We start from the raw sequence: 24,588 nt of genomic DNA, 5'->3' as shown, positions 1-24,588 counted from the left end.
TGGCATGCCCTGCCCACACATCCCCAGCTGCAGCGGGGGACTCTGCTTACCGGACCCCACACCCTGTACCCCAGACACCTGCGCGTAACATTGCCTGGACCGGACGCTGGTCCCCTACCTGGTACACACACCCATCCTCTAGTCGAGGCAATGTCCCCGGTGTAGGGGCCCAGCCCCTGGGTGTTTGGATGTTGTAGCGTCCTGCAACGTTAGCATGGCAGCACGATAGCATGGTTGTTAGCATAAATGCTTCACAGCTCCAGGGTCCCAGGTTCGATTCCCGGCTGGGTCACTGTCTGTGCGGAGTCTGCACGTCCTCCCAGTGTGTGCGTGGGTTTCCTCCGGGTGCTCCGGTTTCCTCCCACAGTCCAAAGATGTGCGAGTTAGGTGGATTGGCCATGCTAAATTGCCCGTAGTGTCCTAAAAAAGTAAGGTTGGGGGGGGGGGGGGGGGGGGGGGGGGGTTGTAGGGTTGCGGGTATAGGGTGGATACGTGGGTTTGAGTAGGGTGATCATGGCTTGGCACAACATCAAGGGCCGAAGGACCTGTTCTGTGCTGTACTGTTCTATGTTCTAACGTTCAGGCAGTGTCCTGCCATCAGGGTCTGATTGGAATGCTAGACGATAACACTTACATGATACATGGATGCTACATGATACCCCTATCCACGGTGGAGCCACTTGAGAAATTTGAGGTGCTCACTTAACTACGATTGCCAATTTCCATATTAGCAATAGCCTTCTGCCACGCAGCCAGAGGCCTCCATGGTCAGTTGAAGTTATGGGTGGTTAGTAGGCCAGAGAGACAGGGCTAGGGTTGCCCCTGGAACAGGTACATATGTTCCAAGAGTTGGCATGGCGGACCCATAGGTGATTAGAGTCACCCCCCAGCCGAGACCATGAACGGCCACCCCCGCCTGCTCCATGCGCCCCTCGCCCCATGAATCCAACCCCGACCAAAGCTGGCCCCTCCGGGGCTTCCTCCACCCCTTTCGAGCACCTAGGTAGCAATCCCAATGCCCAAGGGTGAGTTGCCTTTGAGTGAAGATGGTTATTCTGGTCCTCGGCTCCTGCAGCAGCTCCTCCGCCTGTTTCACATTTTAAAAGAGGGTACTAATCAATGCCCCGTGACCACTTACTGGGGAGGCCATTAGATAGGTGGTCGCTGCCGTTAATTGTATAGAGATTGGGCTTAAGTAGTGATTATTGGTTTCTCGCCATGCTAAGGCGAGATCTAGGCGAGACGAGAGCTTTGCCAAAGGTCATCTGGGCTCGAAACGTTAGCTCTGTTCTCTCCCTACAATGTTGCCAGACCTGCTGAGATTTTCCAGCATTTTCTCTCTGGTTTCAGATTCCAGCATCCGCAATAATTTGCTTTTATAAGGCGAGATCTAGATTTCGGCAAGGAGCGGGCTGGTTAGAACGCAAACAGATCGGCGCCTGGCGCAGTTCTCAATTTTGGGCTCTCCAGTGATCTACCGGGCTCATTGTGCTCTCACTTAAGCACAACGTGGCCATTAAATCACACCCAGAATGGCACTGCCACTGATTTAAATACACAAAATATCGTAAATAAAACATAGCAAAAGGTTAATAATAAAAATGGAAAATGTCTTTTTTACCTGTGATTAGCAATTGTCTCACAAAGTTGTGAGAATAGGAATTTTATAATGTAGGGTTAGCAGGGCATAGGATTTTGCGAGAAGAGAAAATCACGTGTTCTCATTTTATATTAAAACAAGTATTGCAACACATTCTTCCCATGTCATACATTGATTTCTAATATTGGAACTCAAAGCAACTTATTTTCTGGAAAGAAATATATCTAAATTGTAGTAATGGAATACATTGTACAACGTTTATAATTAACAGAGTAAGTGAAACAGATAATACAGGATAACCTTTAACTGTTGCCGAATCCGGTTAATAAAGAAATGCCAGCAGTTCTCTCTGGTGTCCAATAACCCAAGGCCTCGTAACTCCATTCTCATGGTGGATACGATACTGTCCACTTCGTCACCATTGAACAAATCTGGAATATCCCCTGAAACACAGAAGTGTATATATGTGCTAAAAACTTGAGTAAAACATTTTTAGTTTTCCATATAAATAATAGATTAAACCTATAAAAATTCAAATATATGCAAACACAGTAATGCTGTCAAAGAATAAGTTTTACAGGGGCATCATAAAGTACTGTAACTAAATTTAAAGTGAAAAATAATGTCTAGAAGTTATGTACAGAATGGTTACAATCAAGTACTCATAAATCCAGGAGAGAGTATTTGTGGTGACGAGATTAGTTAACTTAAAGATGAGTTGACAGAATGGAAATTTACTTTGCAGGACTAGAATAGTTTAATATTTCAAATGGATATAAATACTAAGGTCGGGATTCTCCGATCCTGCACCGGGTGGAGAATCCCCGCTGCCCCGACTTCCCCAATCTCCGGCGCCATTTTATGGGCGCCAGAGGGATTATCGCTACGCCGGATGGGGGCCGTTGACAGCAGGCCATTGACAGTGGACCCCCCCCCCCCCCCCCCCCCCCCCCCCACCGGCTAGTCTCCGGGCCCCGATAGGCCGAGAAGTTTTGTCCAGTCCCGCTGGCGTGGATTACTCACCTCACACACGGCGGGACCTGAAAGGTAAGTGTGAGTGGGCCGTCTTGCCGTCCTGGGGAGGGGAGGGGGGGGGGGGGGGGTGTGTGGCGTGGCGGGGGGGATCTGACCCTGCCTGGCCTGTGATCGGGACCTACCGATCGGCGGGCCGGCTGGTTCCGTGGGGGCCTTCTTTCCTCCGTGCCGGACCTCTGTAGGGCTCCGCCATATTGCCCGGGGGCCAGCGCGGAGAAGGGAACCCACACGCATGCATGGACACGCGCGGGCTGGTCCCCGCGGGGATGACTCCGGCGGCAACCTAGCCCCCTAGAAAGGTGAGAATTCCTCACTTTCGGGGCCGTTGACACCGGAGCCAGTTTTCCTGCCAGTGTGGGGACATAGCCCCATTTTTAGAGAATCCCGCCGTAAGTGTTTCATCACTATTTATGAACTGACAGTACCAATCTTACGATTAGAGCTAGGTGAATGTTGAGGAGAGTGACATATTAAACTATGTTGGTGGCACATAAATTTGTTCAATCATTTTTACTGAGTACCAGACCTTTTTACCAAAGCATTATTGCACCTAAGATTTCATTGCTTAATGTGGTTAGATACAACTCCTTGGAGTGAATCATTGCATAAAAGGTTCCAAATAATTGAAATAAATCACAACACAAGCACAGAACAAGGAAATGTCATTTGGTTTATATTCTCATTGAATCCAGTCCCTTAAAGTTTACAAAAACATCCCAATAATGTACACTAACCCAAACTTTAAACTTGAAAGCAATTGACAAATTAGAAGATCCCCAGCAAAATTGACACACTGTCAATTCTTTGAAAAACAGTGTATTAAAAAACTGTTTGAGAATGGGATTGAAAAATGCAATAATACAGAGCCAGATAATGAAATTATTTGGGGAACACAATTGTTATTGTACTGATGGCACCACCAACATGTCACCTCAAAAACAACCAGTTAAGGTTGAATAATAATAATAATAATAGTGACATTCTGGAAATTTGTTTGACAACTTTTGGGCACAGCCAGATTAAGAATTCTTAAGGCTTTAGGCACCAAGATATTTGGAGCCCCTATGCACCCCTTCATTGTTAAGAAAGACTGTTATCCAGTCTCAATTTAAGAAATTGACCATGTGTTTTTATCCTCTACCTTAAAGAGTTTAATCTGAATATCTATATTACTAATATAGTTTGCCAGCACATTTACATTAATATATTTCATTTAAAGCATATTTACCTCAGGATATCAAAAGCACTTTCAAAGTGTTACCATTGTTGTAGCCTAGAGAACAAATGTGGCAGCCAATGAGTTCCTACTGAAACATATGAGACAAATAACTTCTGTCCAGTCTCCAATTTTGCCCTCCACTTGGATCCCTACCTTTGACCTCTTACCCCATCTTTATCTTTTCATTGAGAACTTCTGGCATGACATTGGTCGTCTTTCTGATCCCTTCACACATTCTAACCCATCTCCATCTGAACTTGCTGCACTTATTCTGTCAGGTCTAACCCCAATATTGACAGGAAACCTGCTAACAAAAGGGTGCTATTGTGGTCTGGCACATTGACCGCTACCTAGCAGAGAATGAATCCCAATTCTCCAACACTCTCAACCTTCCCCTGAACGATGGCCCCACCACCAAACATTTAGCTATTGTATCCAGGGCTATCATTGACCTCATCACCTCTAGAGATCTTTCCACCATGCTTTTAACATCATAGTCACCCAAACACAAACAGCCTGCTTCAAGCTCCTTTCCAAGATCCACAAATGGGACTTTTGATCTGGTAGGTGAATTCATCTGAGGAAGGAGCAGTGCTCCAAAAGCTAGTGATTCAAAACAAACCTGTTGGACTTTAACCTGGTGTTGTAAGACTTTTTACTTAAATTCCGTATTCACGTCTGCTTCATTACACACCAACAAATTTGGAATTGCTTGTTCCCTAGCGGGCTTTACCATAGCTGCTCCAAAAATCCATCTCGTAGATAATCCACATATTTCTTTTCTTGGGATCCACTACTAACATGATTTGCCCAGTACACCTGCATATTGAAGTCCCCCATGATTATTGTAGTATTGTCCTTCTTGTATGCCTTTTCTATCTCCTGATTTATTTACTGTCCCACATCCTGACTACTGCCAGGGGCCTGTACATAACTCCCATCAGGGTCTTTTTTCCTTTCTAAGATTCCGAGCTATGATTTCCTTTATGCAGGATATTGGAACATTTCCTGTTCCAGTTATCTCGGGAGGCCCCTCCCTCACCTATTTTTACAGTATATTAATGCTGTTTACTACTCTTGTCCTGAACTGAAAAACATGATCAGCTTTGCTTCCAAATTCCACCCTTCTCTCATGTTCACATGGTCCATCTCCGACTCTTCCTTCCCCGAACTTCTGTCTCCATTTCGGGAGTTAAGCTTCCAGTCAACATTCACTCCAAGCCTATAAATCTATACGGTTCCAATGCAAAGTAATCGGTCTGAAGAATTAACTTTGTTTCTCTCTCTACAGATGGTTCCAGCTCTACTGAGTTTGACCAGAATTTTATGATTTTATTTCAGCTTTCTAGCATCTGAAGTATTTTGCTATTGCTTCATGATAACCCCACTGACTCCCACTGCCACTTTGACTGCTGTTCCTCACACCCAATTCCTGTAAGGACTCAATATTCCATTCCATTCTCCCAGTTTGTCTCCATCGTGAAGGGAATAGATAGGATAGAAGCGGGCAGGTTGTTTCCACTGGCGGGTGACAGCAGAACTAGGGGACATAGCCTCAAAATAAGGGGAAGTAGATTTAGGACTGAGTTTAGGAGGAACTTCTTCACCCAAAGGGTTGTGAATCTATGGAATTCCTTGCCCAGTGAAGCAGTTGAGGCTCCTTCATTACATGTTTTTAAGGTAAAGATAGATAGGGCGCGATTCTCCCAAACTGGGAGAAATCGTAAGGCTGGCGTCAAAAGCGGGCGGGTTTGACGCCAGCCTCCCCCCCCCCCCCCCCCCCCCCCCCCCCCGACCGGGAACCGATTCTGGTCCCCGGTCGGGGCTAGCATGCCGCGGCCGTGAACTCCGGCATCGTGGGCTTAACGAATTTCGTTAAGCCCGCTTGCCAGAGTTTGCGACGGCTGACGCGTCACATGATGTCAGCCGCGCATGCGCGGATTGGAAGACGCCAACCCGCGCATGCGCGGATGACGTCATCGCGCATTTGCGCGAAACCCGCGCATGCGCAGGCCGGGATGCCCCTCAGCCGCCCCGCGACTGGATACAGCGGGGCGGCGGAAGGACAGAGTGCATGGGAATCAGACCTGCTGCCGATGGCACCCTTGGCACGGCCGTGGTACTGCCGTGCCAATCGGTGCCATGGTTGCCAAGATCCTAACTTTACGGCCGTTTTTATGAACGGCCAGACCAGGTGTGTTTGCCGTTCGTAAAAACGGCCGTAAAGGGCTTGGACTTCGGCCCATCGGCCAGCTGAGAATCGCTGCTCGCCGTAAAAAAACGGCAGCAGCGATTCGTGTCGGGAGTCGGGCGTGGGGGGGGAGAATAGCGGGAGGGCGTCGGACTAGCGTGGCCGTAAAAATTTACGACTCCCGCTATTCTCCGCACCGTCGTGAGTGCGGAGAATTGCGCCCATAGTTTTTTGAAGAATAAAGGGATTAAGGGTTATGGTGTTCGGGCCGGAAAGTGGAGCTGAGTCCACAAAAGATCAGCCATGATCTAATTGAATGGCGGAGCAGGCTCGAGGGGCCAGATGGCCTACTCCTGCTCCTAGTTCTTATGTTCTTCTGTTCTTATGTATTCATTCTGATGATGTAACCTTCAACAACAGCGCTTCTGATATGTTACCATTTGTCCTCGACTGAGGATTCCTCCAACCTTGGACTGGAGTCTCCGATTGTGAGGCTATGTCCTCACGCCGGTGTGGGAACGGTGGTGTTCTACGCCCAAAATGTTGGCACAAAACAGCCACTGCATGCCGGCAGCGTAGAGCACCAGGCTCTCGCTGCCAATACAGCCCAGAGAATAGCTGGGCCCATGGCCGTGCGTGCGCATGGTGGCGGCCTGCAGCGGCCGCACCGAGCAACATAGCGCCGGCTGGTCGCGGACCCGGCTTGCAAAATAGTGACCCACTTGGCCGGCCCGCATGTCCCGGACCACCCCCCAACAGTGCCCCAGCCCCTGATAAAATCCCCCCTGCCCGTGGATCGGCCCTCCCCCGACTGGGGCGGCACTGGACCGAGTCCACAGCAGCCACGGCGAGCTCCCGACGGGTGAGACCATGAGAGACCCACGTTGTCGGGAACTCAGCCAGTCAGGGGCGGACCATTGGGGGAGGGGTCCTCAGGCAACGTCCTGAGGCTGTCGATATGCTGCTTTGCAGGGGGCGGAGCATCATGAAAGCAATGCTGTCCCCTATTTGGTCGGGAACTTTGATTTTCCGGCCGATCGCCGAACGTGATTTCGGCGTCGGCGACTGGAGAATCCAACCCTTTGTTTGACAGCACACTCAAATGTGTTCGATCCATTTCGTGAACCTGTGCTCTCCCACCTTCTCTCTATCCTAGAGCCACGATTGGAATCCTGACCTTTGCCCTCACCTTTCACCCACTAGCCTCCGCCATTTCCATGGCCTTCCGTACAGTGTCACCATCAAACTCATATTTGCCTCACCCCTTTCAACATTTCAAAGGGATGTCCTCTCTGCAACACTCTGGTTCACCCTCCAGCCACCTCCTACACCTATTCCCCTTCTCTTAGTACATTTCTATGCAAGCACTGGAGTTGCAAAATCTGCCTGTCATCTCCTCTCTCCTCACCAACCTAGGCTCCAAACATTCCTTCTGAGTGAAAAAAGACATTTACACACACCCCTTTCAATTTAGTAATCTGTATTTGATGGCCACAGGATGATCTGCTCTACAATGGGGAGATCAGACACCGACTGAGTGACCATTCTGTGGAACATCTCCATTCAGTCCATAAGCATGACACCAAGCTTCCTCTGATCTGCTATTTTAACTTTCAATTTTGTTCTCATCCCGACCTGTCTGTCCTCAGCCTCCTGTTGTGTTTCAATGAAGCTAACCATAAGCTCGAGGAACAGCACATCATCTTTTGATTAGGCAGTGTAGCCTCAGGAACTCAACACCAAATTTAACAATTTCAGACCATAATCTTGCCCTCATTTCATTTCCTTTTCCTTGCATGTTTTGGTCTCATTTTTGCTTTTGCTTTCGGACATCAGCCTGCCATTCACACCTCCTTTATAAACACCCTTTGCTATTTAATTATTCCATGACCAGTCGCTTTGACCCTGTCCCATCAACTCGTTTGTTATTTAATCTCTCCTGTCTTCCATTCTATCACAGACCTGGGGCGGGATTCTCCCCTACCCGGCGGGGCGGGCCGCACCGGCACCGAGGAGTGGCACCTTCAGGGGCTAGGCCGGCACCGGCAGGATTGGCGCCAAGCCAACCGGCGCCGAAGGGCTTCCGTGGCTGGCGCAAGTTGCCGCATGCGCAGGGGGGTTCTTCTCCGTGCCATGGCGGACCATGACACCGGCCGGCGCGGAGGGAAAGAATGCCCCCATGGCACAGGCTCGCCCGTGGATCGGTGGGCCCCGATTGCGGGCCAGGCCACCGGCCAGATCCCCCCGCGTCCCCCGAGGACTCTGCAGGCCGCCCACAGAGTCAGGTCCCGCCAGTACGGACCTGGTATATTTTACGCCGGTGGGACCCGCCGAAAACAGGCAGCCGCTTGGCCCATCGTGGGCTGGAGAATCGCCAGGGGGCTGCTGCCAACAGCCCCCGAACGGCGCGGCACGATTCCCGCCCCAGCCGAGAAACCAGCGCTTGAGAATCCAGCAGCCGGCATCGGGACGGGATCCACGCCGCCCCCCGGCGATTCTCTGGCCCGGCAGGGGGTCGGAGAATCCTGCGTCTTTTCTTTTTGTTTTTCTTCATCCTCCTCTAATTCACCTGCTTAAAACCTACTACAGTTCTAGCTTTTCCCAGTTCAGCTAAAAGCACCTGAAGCATTTGGCAGAAATTTAATGAGGGTGGTGGGCCTCATTAATGAAGGTGCAGACAAAGGATGGCGATCATGGGCCTGGGAGTGAGAAAAGGGATGAGAAAAGAAGTTAATGAAATTGATGGTATTCCTGTCAATCTAATCTTCGGGAGCCCTGATGGAAGTAAGCCCCTAATTGGCAGTGGAATCCAGCTGCTGGGGCTCCTGGCTGTGGGACATTTAATTGATGCACTTGACCCAGTAGGGCAGAAATCCCTCCCCTGACAGCTGTCAGCCAATCGCATACCAGTAGCGCTCCATTGCCAGAATTATACCAGGAGCAGTGGCTGTACACTTGGGCCTCTACCAGTGTTTTTAAAAAATATATTTTTATTGAAAACTTTTTCGCTTGTACACAATAGCATAATAATAAAATATAAAACAGATGCTTCAAGCTTCAATATACAAAGAGCACAGTCAACAAACAAGAAAATATCCAATCCGAACCCTCCAACAATGAAAACCAAAATAACCCTTAACAGCTGATGGTAACTAACTCTTTAAAAAATGAAATGAATGGCTGTCACCAGTATCTGTACGGGCGGAAATTCACCATAGTGACGGACCATTAGCCGTTATTAGGGTTATTAAAAGAAGACAAGTCAATACCCCCGATTGCATCAGCTAGAATCCAACGCTGGGCGTTGCAACTGGCGGCGTATAGATACGTTCTGGAGCACAGACCGGGAACGCGAGTAGCAAATGCAGATGCTTTGAGCAGACTTCCCCTCCCAGACACTCCGCCGCAAATACCAAAAGTAGAGGAGACAATAATGACTCTAACTTTTTTGGACACCCGACCAGTAGATGCACAACATATTCGGTTGTGGGCGCAAAAAGACCCAGTTTTAGCCAAGATGAAGCATTTACTGCTAACAGGGGAACTGGAAAGAACGGTGGAGCCCCAGATGCACACATACTGGAGCAGAAGGGACCAAATAACCGTAGAAGACGGTATCCTATTATGGGGAGCCCGAGTAATCGTCCCAGCTCAGGGCCGTCAGGCAATCTTAACTGAGTTACATCACGGACACACAGGGGTGTCTAAAATGAAGATGCTAGCTCGAAGCTACGTTTGGTGGCCAGGTTTGGACACAGACATAGCAGCCTTGGTACGTCGGTGCCAGGAGTGCCAACAGGGGCAAAGAGTGCCACCAGCGGCGCCATTGCACCCGTGGGAATGGCCAGGCAGACCGTGGACCCGCCTGCATATTGACCACGCCAGCCCTTTCATGGGCTCAATGTTTTTGGTGATAGCGGACACCCACTCCAAATGGTTGGACGTCCACCGGGTAAAGACGGCAAGCACAGCATTGACAATTGAAAAGCTCAGGGCCTCGTTTGCAACACATGGACTTCCGAAGGTATTGGTGTCGGATAACGGAACGGCATTCACAAGTGGGGAATTTGGAAAATTTCTGAAGGAAAACAGAGTCCGTCACATCAAAACGGCCCCCTACCATCCAGCGACCAACGGCCTGGCAGAGAGAGCGGTCCAGACACTTAAAGCAGGACTCAAGAAGCAGCCGGCAGCGTCAATGGACACAAAGCTCTCCCGCTGGCTGTTTGATTACAGGACCACACCGCATTCCACAACGGGCATACCGCCAGCTGAACTCTCAATGGGAAGGCGGTTGCGAACGAGGCTGAGTCCCTTTTTCCCAAATTTAACAGGGAAAGTGGAGAAACAACAGGAGGCCCAACGCAGGGCGCATGATAATAGTCGGCAGCAGAGACATTTCCAGGTGGGGGCACCGGTTTGGGTCAAGAATTATGGGAATAGACCAACGTGGGTCAAAGGCACGGTAGAGTCCCAAACAGGGCCCATATCCTATGAGGTTTCAATAGGAGGTAAGGTGCTGAAGAAACACCTAGACCAAATAAGGGCAGCGGAACCACACCTGGAGGCAGGTGAAGCAGGACCGCCTCAAGCTGGGATAGCCCAGACGGAAAGGATACCCACACCCCAGCCCCGAGCAATTTCTCCAGACCCCGTCATCCAGTCGTCAGAGTCGGAGATGGACACGCTCGACGAGGCCGCCGTGACACCTCTCCCCAAGGAAGAGGAAGAACAACTTCCAAGGAGGTCGTCAAGGAAAAGACGGGCACCTATAAGGTGCACCCCGCCCACTTCGGAGAACGACCCGGCGGACGACACAGAGGTGACAGACCCAGACATGAGGAGCAGGAAGAAGCTCAGAGGAATGCCAGCTGGCAGGAATTCCTCGGACCTTGGGGGGGGGGGAGGGGTGTAATGAACTCCAATTGGCTTTATTGGTTGGCCAATTGGAGTATGAGCTCCCTCAATGATAGCTCATTGAGGGGGCCCATATAATCACCTGTGTAGGCTTTGTGAGCCAGTCTTCAGTTGACTGGACTGGTAGCAGCACTGTTTGTAGCTGCTCCTGTATTATCGTTATTGTAAATAAATATTGGTGTGGTGACGGAACTCCTGCCTCCCGTGGATTACTACACGCGCATTGAAAAATAATCTTTCGACTCAAAAGCCACTCTGAGCTGCGCAGGCTACACCACCCCAAATCGAACTCCACTCTTATATAAGTTGGCCTCAGCCTTGTTAAACACCGACTTCCTTGCTGGCTCCGCACCAACATCTTGATACCTCCTGATAGCGTGGCCTTTCCATTTATAATCTCGATGTTCCTTAGCCAATCTCAGGACCTGCTCCTTTTCCTGAGAGCTATGGAACTTTACAATAGCAGCCTGCGGTGGGTTCACTGAGTGTCCGGTGTGTCCCATCCAGCTTGGGAAGGGACGTGAATCCCCCCCCCCCCCCCCCCACCACTATCTTCCCAAACATCGGGCGCGGTTCTCCGCTGCCCACGCCGGTTGGGAGAATAGCGGGAGGGCCACCCAACATTTTTTGCGCCCTCCCGCTATTCTCCCCCCCCCCCCCCCCCCCCCGACCCGCGTCACGAATCGCCGCTTGCCATTTTTTACTGCTTGCTGCCGTCGTAAAAACGGGCGCTGGATGGCCGTTTGGGGCGGGAGCACCAGTGTTGTGCTCGGGAGGGGACAGGCCCGCGATCGGTGCCCACCGATCGTCGGGCCTGCGTCTAAAAGGGACGCACTATTTCCCTTTGCCGCCCGACAAGATCAAGCCGCCACATCTTGTCGGGCGGCGGTGGAGAAATGCGGAACCGCGCATGCGCGGGTTCCGTCAATGGCGTGATGACGTATCTGCGCATGCGCGGGTTGGAGCCGGCTCCAACCTGCGCATGCGCGGCTGACGTCATGCAGACGGCAGCCGCGCGTCATCTTGGCGGTCTTGACGGTCGTTAAGGCCGCAACGCCGTGATTCCCGGGGTCCCGCTACTAGCCCCGATTTTTTGGGGGGGGGGGGGGGGGGGAGAGAATCGGGTCCCGGGAACGGGCGTGAAGGCTGCCGTGAAACACGGCCAGTTTCACGGCAGCCTTTACGACTCTCCTCATTTGCGGAGAATCTCGCCCATCATCTTAGAAAAGTATTCTGTGGGAGTTGTTCCTCTATTCCCTCTGGCAACCACACAATTCTGATATTCTGCCTCCAAGAATGATTCTCCACATCACCTACTTTGGCCTTCAGTGCTTTATTCACACCAGCCATATGCAATATTTGAGCTTCCAGAGAGGCAATCTGGTCGCTACGCTTCAAGAGAGCCACCTCCACTCCCTTTATCGCAGCTCCAAGCGCTTTTACCAACTTGCTGGTTTTCTCCAACGCTAACCCAATTGGAGCCAGGTCCACCTCTATTGACTGCTTCTACTTCTCAAATTCAGCAGCCAAGATGCGGGCAAATATCTCGGCTGTTCGTGGAATGGATGGAGCCACAGAAGTAGCGTCTGCCGTTTCTCCAATGAAGGGCCCGAAGGAGCCTCTGATTCTGTTGATGAATTTCTTTCTTCAACTGTCTTTGCCATGTTCCATCGAGAGATTTCCTTTATGTGGGCACCTGATACTATCAATCAGGTGGGATTTTGAACAAAGTTCACCCAGAAACTGAGTGAAAAGGGCTGAAAATGCAGATCCTAGCGAGAGCCACCTCATGTGCGTCTACCCGTTACATACCCCACCAGAAGTCTCCCTCTACCAGGATCAATCATGGGATCCATGGAGAAAGTGAAGTGACAGCTGGAGGGGGGTCATAAGGAAGGGATCATCAGCAAGGGGGATGGGTATCAGAATAAAGGGCAGGGGGAGGTTCTTCAAAGGCAATGAAGGACACTTACCTACCGTACGAGGCCACAGGTTAACCTGATCGGGATTGCTTGACAGTTTCCCTGAATTGTGACTCCCCCACCACCACTGGTTTAATATCCCTAGCAGGAACCGTAAACCAAAATACTGAAGTTTGCTGAATGACCCACAAATGAAGAAATTATCAACAAGATTCCCATTTTTGCAGCTTTTACTTTAACATTAAAATAGTTCGGAGTTAAGTATGTTTATTAAAATAAAATAATTTTAAATAGAACCACTCGAAATAATCAAACATGAATACACTATCAAAGAGAGAAACAAAGAGAAACAAAAATACACATTAACTAACACAAAAATCAAAGTAAAGTAAACCCCTTACAGCTGATGGTGGCTAACTCTTTAAAAAAGAAAATGAATGGTTGCCATCTCAGGTGATACTCCACTGACCCCCTGATGGTGGATTTGACCTTCGCCAAATGTAACAAAGAAATGCGGTGGAATTTTCCATTTCTGAATCAGGGCAGGATTCATGGAGTTCTACAACTTCAAAACTGGCACGGCACCTGGACCAATTCAATGACCGTTAAGGGGCTAGAAGCAGCACCACGTGGAACACAATGAATTCCAATGATAAGCGGTGCAGAATTCACTGGATTCGCGATTGACACTCAGGAGGCCAACAAGTGCAGCTTCACTTCCCACACTTCCCTTCATTTTTTCACTCTTCACTCCCCACCAACTCACCATCCTAGCCAACATGATGGCAGCAAGGAGAGATTTTAGGGATGCGGAACTGGAGATCCAGTTGCACGTCGTGGAGGAGAGTCGGGTGACCCTATACTCTGGCCCGGGAAGGAGGCTGTTAGCCGCCGCTGTTCGCCGTGCCAGGGTGCAGGTGGCAGAGCCTGTCTGTGTCATCAGCAACACCCAGCAGTGCCATGTGAAACTGCACAACCTCCTCACGACGGCCAGGGTGAGTAGGCAGCACTGTGCCCCGGCACTTTCCCCGTCCCACACGACCGGAACTCGACACATCCCCCCCCCCCCACTCGGAGGGAGTCTGAACCCCGCCCTACACCACATGCTGGCACCCATACCGGCAGCGGGACTGGGAGAAGATTAGAGGGGGACTCCTGGGCCTGCGGCCCCTCACCGCAGCAGAGCAGTCACTGGCTGATGTGGCACAGACCCAGAAGGTGATGGCACAGTCACAGCATGATGTGGTGCCCCCCCAGACAGAGGTGGTAGACTCCCTGTGCTCTATGGCCGTAAGCATGCAGACCCTGGCCGAGACGGAAGCGGACCTCCAGGACTCGCAGCGCCAGGTGGCAGGGTACCTCAGGGATTAGTTCCACTTGCACACCCATCCCATGGACTAGCCCAGGGGAGAACAACATCACCCTCAGGCAGAGCAAAAAATGTGACAAGTGTGAGAGGGGAGGTGGTCAATGCAGGACTGAGGGTGTTGTACCTAAATGCACACAGTATATGGTACATGATAAATGAGCTTGTTGTGCCAACTGAAATTGGCCGGTACCATGCTGTGGGCATCATAGAGACGTGGCCACAAGGGGATCAGGACTGAGATCTAAATACACAAGGATATGTATCCTATCGAAAGGACAGGCAGATGGGAAAAGGGGGCGGGGTTCCATTGTTAATAAGGAATTAAGTTAAATCGATAGCAAGGAGTGACATATGACTAGAAGGCGTAGAATCTCTGTGGGTAGAGTTGAGGAATCACAAAGGTAAAAATACCCTGATGGGAGTTATGTATAGACCCCTAGCAGTAGTCAGGATGTGGGGCAGAAAATAAATCGAGAGATAGAAAAGCCATGTAAAAAAGGCAATATTACAATAATCATGGGGAACTTCAATATGCAGGTGGACTAGGAAAATCAGGTTGGTAGTGGACCCCAAGAAAAGGGATTTGTGGAATGTCTTAAGAGATGTTTTTTTGGAGCAGCTTGTGACAGAGCCTACTAGGGAACAGGCAATTCTGGATTTGGTGATGTGTAATGTGGCAGACTTGATTAAGGAACTTAAGGTAAGGGAACCCTGAAGGTACAGTGACCACAATATGATAGAATTTACCTTGCAATTTTAGAGGGAGAAGCTGGAATCAGATGTAACGGTATTACAATTAAATAAAGGTAACTACAAAGATATGAGGGAGGAGCTGGCTAGAGCTGATTGGAAAGGGAGTCTTGCAGGGAAGATAGCAATGACAGGCGTTTTGGGGGGTTATTTGGGAGGCACAACAGAAATTAATTCCAAGGAGGAGAAAACATGCTAGGTGGAGTACAGGGCATCCATGGAAGCCAAGGACAACATAAAAGCAAAAGAAAAAAGCATACAAAGTGTTGAGGATTTGTGGAAAGCCAGAGGATTGGAAAAGAGCTTTTCAATATATAAAAGGTAAGAGAGAGGCAAAAATAGAGATTGGACCACCAGAAAATGTGGCTGAAGAAGTAATGATAGGAAAGAAAGAAATGGCAGAGGAACTGAGTAGCTACTTTGCATCAGTCTTCACGGTGGAAGATACCAGTGAGATGCCAGAGCTCCAGGAGAATCAGGGGCAGAGGTGAGTATTGTGACCAGCATGTCCCCTCTCCCCTATTCCTGGCCCGATTCCTGTATCCGACACGATGGAGGCCTCTGGCCCTGGCGCCTGTCTCGGCTGCCAGGGGTACCAGCGGTTAGGTTTCTTTAGTGTTCCATGACCTGCTTAACCCGAGGTTATGACATTCCTCCCCCTCCTGAAGTCCGTGGCAACGCCATTGCACACGCGACCAGGCTGTGACAGGGAGGCAGGGGGTGAGGGCAGGTGCCAGTGTCTTTTAAGAAACAATTATCCCTCAACAGCGACAGACAGAAGAGGATCCACCAATGAGTAATGGAGCGGGATGCTCCTCTTCCACCTAGAACGACAGGAAATTTCAGGCACCTGTGACGTCGGCGGGGAGTTACCGGTAGCCCCGGTACCGGAGGGAGTCGAGTCTTTCTCTGAAATAGGAGGAGTCCAATGCGGAGGTTAGGTGAATGGCGCAGCCACCATGTGGCACATCGGGAGCGGAGACGTCGTAGAGGTCCGTCAGGGCCCTCAGGACTGTCGGAGGAGCTGCCGGCAGGCGCATCACTAGGTGCCTGGCTCTAACGTGGTCCATCTGGAGCTTCACCTGTTGGCCACCCACTTGCAAGTGATACGAGGTCAACTCGGCCCATGGCCGACCAGTGCCCTTAAACCAGCAGTCACCCGCAGGACTAAAACATGAACCGGACATTTAGAATGTGGAACCACGGTCTGAAGATCTTGCACCCTCGCCCCTATGTCAGGCAACAGCGACCCCAATCTGGGCCCCAGACATCGACCCCTCAGAAACTCCACAGGGGCAATAGATCGGTAAAGAAAACAGAAAATGGACCAACCTGGTATCCGAGCCAGTGCCCTGTTCCCTCAAACCTGCTTCAGGGTCTGTACGGTCTGCTCAGACAACCCATTCGACGCCGGACTGTAGGGGGCCATCCTGACATGGCGGACCCCGTTGGAGTGCAATAAGGCCAAAAGCTCTTGGCTCGTGAACGAGGGCCCATTATTGAACACCAGGACCTCAAAGAATCCCATTGGTTGAGAAGGAGTCGGAGATTCTCGATCCTCATAGCAGAATAAACATTGAGCCCAGAAAGGGACCGGCAAAATCGACATGGATGCGGGCCCAAGGATGGCCAGGCCATTTTCACGGATTCAGGGGTGCAGCAGCATAGAGCCGCTGATGTTCCTGACAGACATCACACTGGCGGGCTACCGTCTCGATGTTTTTGTCCATACCAGGCCTCCAGACGTAGCTGTAAGGTGACATCTTCATCCGCGAGGCCCCAGATGGCCACTATGGAGGTCACTTAAAACTAACGACCCACCCTTCTCCGGAATCATCACCCAGGCTCCCCAGAGCCTCCATCTTCCACACACAACTCGGTCCACTTGGTGGCGAAGGCCTTCAGCTCCCTAGATAACTAATCTGCAGGCCCACCAATGAGGATGAGATTTCACAGCTTCGCTAAGATAGGATCCTTTTACGTCCATTGGATAGGCGTGACAGGAAGAGTATCTATAAAAATTTTTACGGTTATACTCAGTCGACACGGTGGGGACGCACTGACTGAGTACTGAAACAGCACATAAACCACCCGAACCCATCTGTAGAATTCAGTTTGAATCTAAATATAAATGGTGGAGTCAATCACGGCCCAACAAATTAGACCCGCCCCCAATAACCACTATTAAAGGCAATTGGTCCTCCTGGTGACCGTACACTATGGAAACCTTTGTCGTTCTGGCATTGCATAGTTGTTCTCCATAGAGGTGGTGAGATGCGCCAGAGTCTTAGATAGGTCCAGCACCTGGGTTCCCCTTTGAATTGCTACAAAGGCTTTAAAACCTACCATCGACACTGCCGCCCCAATGTCAAGTTCAATTTGCAACAGATGGCCATTTATTTGGATGGGAACAGTAATGGGGCTACTCGCAGAGTACAATGCGCTGAGATGCATTGTAAAAGGAATTCTTCCTCCTCCTCCGGATTTTCTGGTTGGCCCGGGCCCCAGCCATATGCCGACCACAGCTGATTGTTGGAGCAATCTGCCCCGGTCTGTTGACAGGCTCCTTGGCAGGAACAACCACAAGTAGGGCATCGAGATCCAACACTCGTGTCGAGGGCAGGCAGTGGCCCTGGGAAATGTGGGAACGTACGCAGCCGCATTTTAGGGACCTGGCTGGTGCTGATCCGACAAAAAGGAGGGATCTCCACGCCCCAGACCACGCTCTAAGGCGCTCACCTTCATAGCTTGTAGTTCCCAGACTTCTCGGTCCACACCTTCCTTCGCCTGGGCTTTTTGACAGCCTGTGATAACGTCAGAGAAGGTTCCGCCGGCAGCTGCTGTTGTGTCTCCGCGTTGCTGATACCCCAGACCAACCAGTCCCTCAGGGCCTCCGATCAGGACTCTCCTAACGAACAGAATTCGGCCATTCGGCACAAATGGGCAATGAGCACGGCCACGAACTCCCTGGATTGCAGACAGTGTTATTAGGTCTATACCACTGCATTATTACCGAAGGCGGCGGTAAAATGACCACTGACCACCTCGATTAGCTGTTCGATAGTGCAGGAATCGGGGCAACGGGAAAAACAGCCTTGGTTCAAATACGGACAAAAGAGCTGAATGCCAGAGGTGAGATGAGAGTGACTGCCCTTGACATTAAGGCAGCATTCAACCGAGTGTGGCATCAAGAAGCCCTATTTAATCTGGAGCCACCCAGAATCTGGGGGAAAATTCTCCACTACCGTGGGCAGCACGGTAGCATGGTGGTTATCATAAATGCTTCACAGCTCCAGGGTCCCAGATTATGTTCCCGGCTGGGTCACTGTCTGTGCGGAGTCTGCACGTCCTCCCCGTGTGTGCGTGGGTTTCCTCCGGGTGCTCCGGTTTCCTCCCACAGTCCAAAGATGTGCGGGTTAGGTGGATTGGCCAGGCTAAATTGCCCGTAGTGTCCTAAAACGTAAGGTTAGGGGGGGGTTGTTGGGTTACGGTATAGGGTGGATACGTGGGTTTGAGTAGGGTATTCGTTGCTCGGCACAACATCGAGGGCCGAAGGGCCTGTTCTGTGCTGTACTGTTCTATGTTCCACTGTTTGGAGCTGTACCTGGGACAAAGGAAGATGGTTGCGGTATTGGAGGTCAATCATCTCAGCTCCAGGACATCACTGCAGGAATTCCTCAGGGTAGTGTCCAATTCCAAACCATCTTCAGCTGCTTAAACAATGACCTCCCTTCCATCATAAGGTCAGAAGTGGGGATGTTTTGCGGATGACTGCATAATGTTCAGCACCATTTGCGACTCCTCAAACAATGAAGCAGTCCACATCCAAGTGCAGCAAGACCTTGACAATATACAGGCTTGGGCTGTCAAGTGGCAAGTTACATTCGCACCACACAAGTGCCAGGCAATAACCATCTCCTGCAAGAGAGGATCTAGCCACTGTCCCATGACATTCAATGCTGTTAGCATCGCTGAATCCCCCACAATCAATATCTGGGGGGTGGGGTTACCAGTAATTCGAAACAGAACTGGACTAGCCATATTAATACTGTTAATACCAGAGCAGATCAAAGGCTAGGAATCCTACGGAGAGTAACTCACCTCCTGATCCCCCCAAAGCTTGTCCATCATCTACAAGGCACAAGTCAGGAGTGCAACAAAATACTCTCCATTTGCCTGGATGAGTGCAGCTCCAACAACAGCATCCAGGAAAAAACAGCCTACTTGATTGCTACCGCTTCCACAAATATTCAAACTCCCCACCACTGACGAACAGTGGCAGCCGTGTTTACCCATCTACAAGAAACACTGCAGTAACTCACCAAGGTTCCTTAGACAGCACTGTTCAAACCTATGATCACTGCCATCTAGAGGGACAGCAGTTACCTGGGATCCCCGCCACTTGGAGGTTCTCCTCTAAGTCAATCACCACCCTGACTTGGAAATATATCATCATTCCTTCACTGTCGCTGGGGCAAAATCCTGGAACTCCCTCCCTAACAGCATTGTGGGTGTACCTACACATCATGGACTGCAGCGGTTCAAGAATGCAGCTCACCACCACTTTATGAAGGGCAACTAGTGTTGGGCAAAATTGCTGGCCTAATCGAGACGCATGAATAAAAAAAATCCTGATTCACAGTCTGACCACTTGTGAAAACACCCAGTTCTTTAACATTCCTGAGCTAGTTACACAGCTTTCCAGGTTTTAAACCTTTTTTAACCAGCTTGCACAATATGTCCAAGAGTTCCTGTCTCCTTTTATGCCAAACAGAAAAACTGATCTCTACCAGAGTCTGATTTGCTTCTTTTCCTCACAAGGTCCCTGTTTGCTTTCTCTTTCAGTCCATATCTGGGCCTTCACCAACCAGCGCCTCTGTTTGAAGTTCTGCTTTCTGTCAGGATTAAAGGGACAATGGCAACAGGTGGGAAGGTGGTTTTGAGGCCAAGAAGAGATCAGCCATTATCTGATTGAATAGCAGAGCAAGCTCAAAGGGCTGAATTGCCTACAGAATCTCGCCTTTGCATCTGCCACCCACCTGTTTTTTTTCTTAACTTCTTTCCTGTTGGTACTGCTTCCAGGTTAAGGGTCACCAGCTCAAATGGACCAGTATTTATCATTCAAGAAAACCACAGCTGATCACTTTACAACTGTTATAAGCTCTTAAAAGTCCAGTTCAAATATTCTTACAATAATTAGATTCCAGCTTTTAAAGAAATCATAAATTTTCCTTACATCTTCCAAGCCAAAGGTCATTGCATACTGATGCACTATCAATTACGACGAGACGAGAGTAGAGTGTAATCGAGGCTTTATTAAGCAGAGATGTGTAGGCTCCTGCAGCTGCTGCCGAAATGGCTGCAGCTCGGTGAGCACACACATTTATACTCCGCCTGCTGGGCGGAGCCAGCAGGCAGGGATCTGCCCTCGTACCTATAGTACAGGAGCCTTACCGTATTACATCTCGTATGTGATATATACAACAGTAGTGACTACCACATTCACCCCCTGTTAAAAAAAGAGTCCAGCGGGTGTGGTGGAAAACTATTGACATGTATTTTAAGGTTAACATTTTGGGGAAAGTTGCCATGTTGGGAGCGAAACCCCGGAGGTGGACTTCCTGGGGAACGAAGGAGGTGTTCATGGGGGGTGGCATTAGTTGCTGTGCAAAGTAGCGATCGGATAGAGTGAAGAGCTTCAAGGACTACCTCCTGCCAGCGGGAGACCAGGGGATTTCTGGACCGTAGGGCCAGCCGGACGGCCTTCCAGACCATCCTATTCTCCCGCTCCACCTGCCCATTTCCCCGGGGGTTGTAGCTGGTCGTCCTGCTCGAGACAATGCCCTTGCAGGTACTGACGCAGCTCATCACTCATAAAGGAGGATCCCCGGTCGCTGTGGATGTAGGCGTGGAAACCGAACAGGGTGAAGATGGTGTCGAGTGCTTTGATGACGGTGGCAGACGTCATATCAGGGCATGGGACGGCGAAGGGGAATCTGGAGTATTCGTCGATCACGTTAAGGAAGTATGTGTTTCGGTCGGTGGAGGAATGGGGCCCTTTGAAATCCACGCTGAAGTGTTCAAAAGGGCGGGAGGCCTTCACTAGATGCGCTCGGTCTGGCCCGTAGAAGTGCGGTTTGCACTCCGTGCAGACCTGGCAGTCTCTGGTGATAGCCCTGACCTCTTCAATGGAGTAGGGCAGATTGCGGGCCTTTATGAAGTGAAAGAACCGGGTGACCCCTGAGTGACAGAGAGCGTCGTGTAGGGTCCACAGTCGGTCCACTTGTGTGCTGGCACATGTACCTCGGGATAGGGCATCGGGGGGCTCGTTGAGCTTACCCGGGCGATACAGAATCTCGTAATTGTAGGTGGAGAGCTCGATCCTCCACCTAAAGATTTTATCATTTTTGATCTTGCCCCGCTGTGTGTTATTGAACATGAAGGCAACCGACCGTTGGTCAGTGAGGAGAGTGAATCTCCTGCCGGCCAGGTAATGCTTCCAATGCCGCACAGCTTCTACGATGGCTTAGGCCTCCTTCTCGACGGAGGAGTTCCAAATTTCAGAGGCATGGAGGGTGCGTGAAAAGAATGCCATGGGCCTGCCTCCCTGGTTGAGGGTGGCGGCCAAAGCAACGTCTGATGCATCGCTCTCGACTTGGAAGGGGAGCGTCTCATCGACCGCGTGCATCGCGGCCTTGGCGATGTTAGCCTTGATCCGGTTGAAGGCCTGGTGAGCCTCAGCCGTCAGGGGGAAAACGGTGGAGTGAATGAGTGGGCGGGCCTTGTTCACATAGTTAGGGACCCACTGTGCGTAGTACGAGAAGAGCCCCAGGCATTGTTTGAGAGCCTTGGGGCAGTGGCAGAGGGGGTGTTCCATGAGGGGGCACATGCGATGGGGGTCGGGCCCTAGAACTCCATTATGCACCACATAGCCGAGGATGGCTAAGCGGTTGGTGCTGAAGACACACTTCTCCTTGTTGTACGTAAGGTTGAGGAGTTTGGCGCTGTGGAGGAATTTGGAAAGGTTAGCATCGTGGTCCTGCTGGTCGTGGTTGCAGCTGGTGACATTATCCAGGTGCGGGAAGGTGGCCTGCAGTCCATACTGGTCAACCATTCGGTCCATCTCCCGTTGGAAGACCGAGACTCCGTTAGTGACGCTGAAGGGAACCCTAAGGAAGTTGTAAAGGCAGCCGTCCGCTTCAAATGCAGTGTACGGGTGGTCCGCCTTGCGGATGGGGAGCTGGTGGTAGGCAGATTTCAGGTCCACTGTCGAGAAGACCCGGTACTGTGCAATCTGATTGACCATTTCAGATATGCATGGGAGGGGGTACGCAGCGCCGGCCCTAGGGTTGCTGGCGCCCCGGGCAAGCTGAACTTCGGCGCCCTTGGGGGGGGGGACCCGCGGGGGGGGGGGGGGGGGGGGGGGGGGGGGCGGACCCGAGGGGGGGGGGGGGTGGGGAGGGCGGACCCGAGGGGGGGGGCGGACCCGAGGGGGGGGGCGGACCCGAGGGGGGGGCGGATCGAGCGGGGGAGCGGACCGAGGGGGGGGGCTGCCCTGGAGGAGGGCGGCCACCGCGCATGCGCTGGTTGGCACCTGCCCAACTGCGCATGCGCGGGACCCGAGTCTCTGGCGCCCCCTAGCACATGGCGCCCCGGGCGACTGCCCGAATTGCCGGTGCCTTGAGCCGGCCCTGGGGGTACGCGTCGAGCTGCGTGTACCGATTGATGGTCTGACTGTAGCCAACGACCATCCTGTTTTTCTCTCCCAGTTTTCACAACTACCACTTGGGCTCTCCAGTGGCTGTTGCTGGCATCGATGATGCCTTCCTGCAGCAGCTGCTGGACCTCAGACCTGATGACGGTCCTGCCCTGGGCACTGTACCGTCTGCTCCTGGTGGAGACGGGTTTGCAATCCGGGGTGAGGTTTACAAACAGAGAAGGTGGGTCGACCTTAAGGGTCGTTAGACCGCAGACAGTAAGGGGTGGTAGGAGCCCGCCGAATTTCAGGTGAGACTTTGGAGGTTGCATTGGAAGTCCAGGCCGAGTATCAATGCAGCGCAGAGGTTGGGGAGGACATAGAGCTGGAGGTCGCTGAACTCTACGCCCTGGATGGTGAGGCTGACGGTGCAGTACACCCGGATTTCTACGGAGTGGGATCCGGAGGCCAGGGAGATTCACTGGTTAATGGGGTATACCGTGAGGGAGCAGCGCCTTCATCGGGGTGGATGAAGCTCTCTGTGCTCCGGGAGTCAAGAAGGCAGAATGTCTTGTGCCCATCTGCTTTTACTGTCGTCAACGAAGTTGCAAGGTTGTGCGGCCGGGACTGGTCGATCGTGATAGAGGCGAGCTGTAGCTGGTGTTGGAAGGCCCCTGGCTGGTCGGCGGTGGTTGCAGGTGATGAGCGGTCCAACCCGCCGTGCAGGGGTCCTGAGGCGAGCAAGATGGCGGCGCCCACGGGACGCACGTGTTCTGAGGCGAGGAAGATGGCGGCGCCCACGGGACGCACGTGTTCTCAGGCGAGGAAGATGGCGGCGCCCACGGGACGCACGTGGGGGATGCAGGAACAATGGGCCTGGTAGCAGCGGCGATCGAGCAGGTCTGGCACACAGCAGCGAAATGTCCTTTCTTCCCGCAGGCCTTGCAGAGTGCGTTCCGCTCCGGGCAGCGCTGCCGGGGGTGCTTTGTCTGTCCTCAGAAGTAGCACTTGGGTCCCCCGGGGTTGGTTGGCTGCCGCGTGGCGCAGGCTTGGAGTTGGCTGGGGGCGGTCGCTGGTGGGGTCCACGATGGGGTGTTTGCTGGTGGGGTCCACGATGTCCAGGGGGGGGGTTCTGTGCGGTTGGGGGCGTACGCCTGTACATCACGGGAGGCGACTGTGAGTGAGAGCGTGCGTTTCTTGGTCACCGTGAGGTCGAGGAGTCGCTGGCGGATGTACGCCGACCCTATGCCCGTAACAAAAGTGTCCCTAATTAGGAGTTCAGAATGTTCAACGGTTGAAACGGCCTGGCAATCGCAGTCCCTCGCCAGGGCGTGCAGGGCACGCCAGAAATCTTCCACAGACTCACCGGGGAGTTGATGCCACGTGGACAGGAGGTGCCTGGCGTAGAGTTTGTTGGTCTACTGGGTGTAGTTCTCTTTCAGAGGTGCCATGGCCTCAGCGTAGGTAGGCGCGTCCCGGATGAGAGGAAAGATATCGGAACTCAGCCGTGTATACAGGATCTGGAGTTTCTGTGCCTCTGTGGGTGGTTCTGTCGCACATCCGATGGAGGCTTCGAAGCAAGCTAGCCAGTGGGCGAAGGCCGACTTGGCGTTGTCTGCTTGAGGATGCAGTTGCATGCGATCTGGCTTGATGCGGAGGTCCATTGTTGTAAAAATCTCTGCTTAATAAATTGATGCACTATGAATTACGACGAGACGAGAGTCGAGAGTAATCGAGGCTTTATTAAGCAGAGATGTGGAGCCTCCCGCAGCTGCTGCCGAACTGGCTGCAGCTCAGCGAGGGCACACATTTATACTCCGCCTACAGGGTGGAGCCAGCAGGCAGGAATCTACCCCCGTACCTGTAGTACAGGAGCCTCACCGTATTAC

At 51.7% G+C, this 24,588-nt stretch overlaps 1 protein-coding gene across 1 annotated transcript in view; it reads right to left on the bottom strand.

The window, feature by feature from the left end:
• Positions 1 to 24,588, bottom strand: part of LOC119962304 (dynein heavy chain 11, axonemal-like) — a 690,045-nt gene that overhangs the window by 219,413 nt on the left and 446,044 nt on the right. Inside the window, exon 38 of the mRNA XM_038790290.1 lies at positions 1,901 to 2,043. Coding sequence (XP_038646218.1) covers positions 1,901 to 2,043 — 143 coding nt within the window. The remainder of the gene's footprint in view (positions 1 to 1,900; positions 2,044 to 24,588) is intronic.

The sequence above is a fragment of the Scyliorhinus canicula genome, chromosome 2, assembly GCF_902713615.1.
Source record: "Scyliorhinus canicula chromosome 2, sScyCan1.1, whole genome shotgun sequence".
Classification (NCBI taxonomy): domain Eukaryota; kingdom Metazoa; phylum Chordata; class Chondrichthyes; order Carcharhiniformes; family Scyliorhinidae; genus Scyliorhinus; species Scyliorhinus canicula.
This window is presented reverse-complemented; position numbering and strand designations above follow the sequence as displayed.